The sequence below is a fragment of the Carlito syrichta genome, unplaced genomic scaffold (genome assembly GCF_000164805.1).
Source record: "Carlito syrichta isolate Samal-C Ts95f unplaced genomic scaffold, Tarsius_syrichta-2.0.1 Scaffold111585, whole genome shotgun sequence".
NCBI lineage: Eukaryota > Metazoa > Chordata > Mammalia > Primates > Tarsiidae > Carlito > Carlito syrichta.
Window position 1 is genome coordinate 1512 of NW_007055681.1, and position 3413 is coordinate 4924.

The following is a 3413-nucleotide window of genomic DNA, read 5'->3' on the forward strand; positions in this document are numbered from 1 at the left end:
CTCGCCTTGGCCTCCCAAAGTGCTAGGATTATAGGCATGAGTCACTGCGCCCAGCCAGCTAATATTTTTTTATAGAGAAAAGGTCTCACTATGTTGCCCAGGCTGGTCTCAAACTCCTGGGCTCAAGCAATCCTCCTACCTTAGCCTCCCAAAATGCTGGGATTACAGACGTGAGCCGCCACGCCAGGCCTGGAAAGGAAAGTTCCAAGCATGAGCTGCATGGTGACTGCCCCGTGGCTCTGGTTGTCCCACAGTTCCATGAGGCTTCTCCGGTCTGGTGGGCTTCAAGCAGAGGCTGGCATTGTACCTGGCAGTAGAACCACCCTGAGACAACATCAAACATTCTAACTTGGAGACAGGGCAGTTTCTACACTTCCTTCACAGACGAGGAAACTGAAGCTCAGAAAAGGGAGACCTCAGAACTGAGACAGCAGTCTTGGAGTAGACACTTACCCTGCCTGGAGAGTTAGAATCTAGGGCCTAGTCGGTCGCACCCAGCCTGGGCGACTTGGCAAGACCACGTCTATACGGTAAATCAACAACTTAGCCGGGCGTGGTGGCACATGCCTGTAGCTCCAGCTACTTGGAAGGCTGAGATGGAAGGATCGCCTGAGCCCAGCAGGTCAAAGCTGCGGTGGCCATGAGCGTGCACCTGTGCTCCAGCCTGGGTGACAGAGTGAGACTCCGACTCAAAAGAAAAAGCATCTGGGCCTGTCTCTGCGGGTGTTCTCCTGCGGAAGGAAGGGGCATCCATGGGAGCCCCGAGATCCAGCCCGGCCCGATTCCCTCCCCGCAGGCGACAGCTGGCCAAGCTGGCCCTCATTTTCAGCCACATGCACACGGAACTGGGCGCGCTCTTCCCGGGGGGAAAGTACTGCGGGGACACGTACCAGCTGGCCATGGCCCCGGCCCACGCCTTCTGGAGGGAGCACTGCGGGGTGCGGTGAGTGAGCCCGCCGCCCCTGCCTGGAGTCCTGGCCCCCGGCTGCTCCCTTCTTTGAGATGCGCCCATCCTGGGTCCCCCCCAGGCCTCAGCTGCATCTCCCCCACCTCCGCCCAGGTGTGTGCTGCCCTGGGCCGAGTTCGAGTCGCTCCTGTGCACCTGCCACCCCGTAGAGGCAGGATCCACCGCCCTGGCCTTGCGTTCCACGGTGGACCTCACCTGCAGCGGCCACGTGTCCGTCTTCGAGTTCGACATCTTCACCAGGCTCTTCCAGGTCAGGGGAGGCCGAGGCTGGGGCCTGGACTTCTGGGTCTGAGGGAGGGAGGGCTGGAGTCCCACACTCCTGAATCCTGGAGAAGGCAGGGTTTGGGGTCTTCTGCGTTGAGAGACTCCTGCGCCCACCATGGGTGGGGGCGGGCAGCTGGATTCTCACACCCCCGGGGCCTCTGTGGACACGGGCTTCTTCCTTGGTCCCCTCTGACCCAAGGCCTGTCCTCCCCCAGCCATGGCCAACACTCCTCAAGAACTGGCAGCTCCTGGCCGTCAACCACCCGGGCTACATGGCCTTCCTCACCTACGATGAGGTCCAGGCACGCCTGCAGGCCTGCAGGGACAAGCCAAGCAGGTAAGGAGGAGGCCACGCGGGCCCCGGGGTCTGAGTCCTGGGTTGGCAGGCACTGTAGCCTGGACGTACTTCCGAGAGTAAAAACGAAAGGACCTGGGACCCCTGGCAGCTGAGAGCTCAGAGGTGGGACATGGGGTGCCTCTGCTTCTGAGACCCCCCAGACCTCCCGACAGTCCAGCAGCGAAAGAGACACGCCTGGTCTGGCCGGGGCCTGACAGCATTGCTCCAGGGTCATTCCCTGTTTGATAGGTCACAGCCCCGCTGTACAATCCATTAATTACTTTCCACATGACCCCCTACCTGTAGGCATAAGAGATTGGGAAACCGGACATGTGAGTCCTTAAACTCAGGGCGGGAACCTTGAGCTGTTGAGTCACTTCAGAGGGCTAAGAATTGAGGCGCTTGGGTTGCTACCAAGAGTTAAGGGATTTGGGAGGCTGAGGTGAGCGGATTGCCTGAGCCCGCGGGTTTGAGACCTGCCTGGGCAACTTGGTGAGACCGCATCTCTACAATAAATAAATAAAAATTAGCCGGGTGTGGTAGCGTGCACCTGTAGTTCCAGCTACTTGGAAGGCTGAGGCGGAAGGATTGCCGGAGCCCAGCAGGTCGAGGCTGCGGTGTCCGGGAGCGGCCACTGCACTCCAGTCTGGGCGACAGAGTGAGACTCCAACTCAAAAAAAAAAGAGTTAAGGGAATAGAAGGTTGGGTTTGTGAGTCTCTGCATGGCTGAGGTGCAGGGGCCCCAGGAAGGTGGGGATCTTGGTTGCACTTCAGACTTGTTTTAGTTGGGGGAAGGAATGGACTAATTACCACAATGCAAAAGACCAGGGGTGGGCTTCAGGCACAGCTGGATCCAGGAGCTCAAGTGCTGTCGTCAGGCATCCACTCCTATTTGTCTCCTGTCCCTGGTGTTCCTCTGCGTTAGCTTCATTCTCAGATCCTGGTCTCTCCTCGTGGTGGCAAATGGCTTCCAAAGCCCAAACCATATATCCTGCCAGCTCTGTGGTTATGGGATACCTTGCTCTGACACTTCCGACAAAAGTCCCACAACTAACTTCCATTGCTGTGGCGAGGGGTCTTGACATGCCATGATTTGGCCAAGCCAGAATCAGCTTTGTCTAAACCCCAGTGAAGATGGGACAGATCTCCAAGTGGAAACAGGGGTGTTGTTATCCTAAGGAGAACCAAGCAGGCAAAAACAACAGGTGTCCCCCAGTGGTGGCAGACAGGAGTCTCTTGCCCGTTGCCTCCAAGATGGGAAGCTGGGGTGAGGATCCCAACGGGTGGGAGATCCCAGAGGGGACAGCAGTGACCGTCCCTCACCTCACCCATCCTCCCTGCCCCCCCAGCTATATCTTCCGGCCCAGCTGCACTCGCCTGGGGCAGTGGGCCATCGGGTACGTGAGCTCGGACGGCAGCATCCTGCAGACCATCCCTCCCAGCAGACCCCTGTTCCGCGTGCTCCTGGAAGGACAGAAGAACGGCTTGTGAGTCCCCAGGCTGGCCGGAGTCGTTTCAGCAAAACCGCCCAAGCCACCGGGTCACTCAGTGACGTCATGTGTTTGCAGTACCACAACGTGCCAGCAGGTGGCAGCCGAGGACACCCCTGCCCCCCAAGGAAGGGGCGCTTCTGGTTCCTGCAGAGCTGCCCCTCCAGCCCTAAGGAAGGAAGCCCAGGGAGGCGGGCACAACCCCTGGGAACTGGGCTCTTGCTGCTAGATCTCACATTCTGTTCTAGAATCTAGACAGGTGAGGCAGAAAGAGGACAGGGAAGCGGCTAGACTTTTTTTTTTTTTAAGTTGGAGTCTCACTCTGTCACCCAGGCTGGAGGGCAGTGGCACGCTC

At 58.6% G+C, this 3413-nt stretch overlaps 1 protein-coding gene across 1 annotated transcript in view; it reads left to right on the plus strand.

Annotated features, from left to right (window-relative positions):
• Positions 1-796: 796 nt before the first annotated feature.
• CBLC (Cbl proto-oncogene C) overlaps positions 797-3413 on the plus strand; it is a gene marked incomplete at its 5' end in the record, with an annotated part of 14437 nt that continues 11820 nt past the window's right edge. Inside the window, 4 exons of the mRNA XM_008070331.2 lie at positions 797-943; positions 1061-1217; positions 1447-1568; positions 2918-3055. Coding sequence (XP_008068522.2) covers positions 797-943; positions 1061-1217; positions 1447-1568; positions 2918-3055 — 564 coding nt within the window. The remainder of the gene's footprint in view (positions 944-1060; positions 1218-1446; positions 1569-2917; positions 3056-3413) is intronic.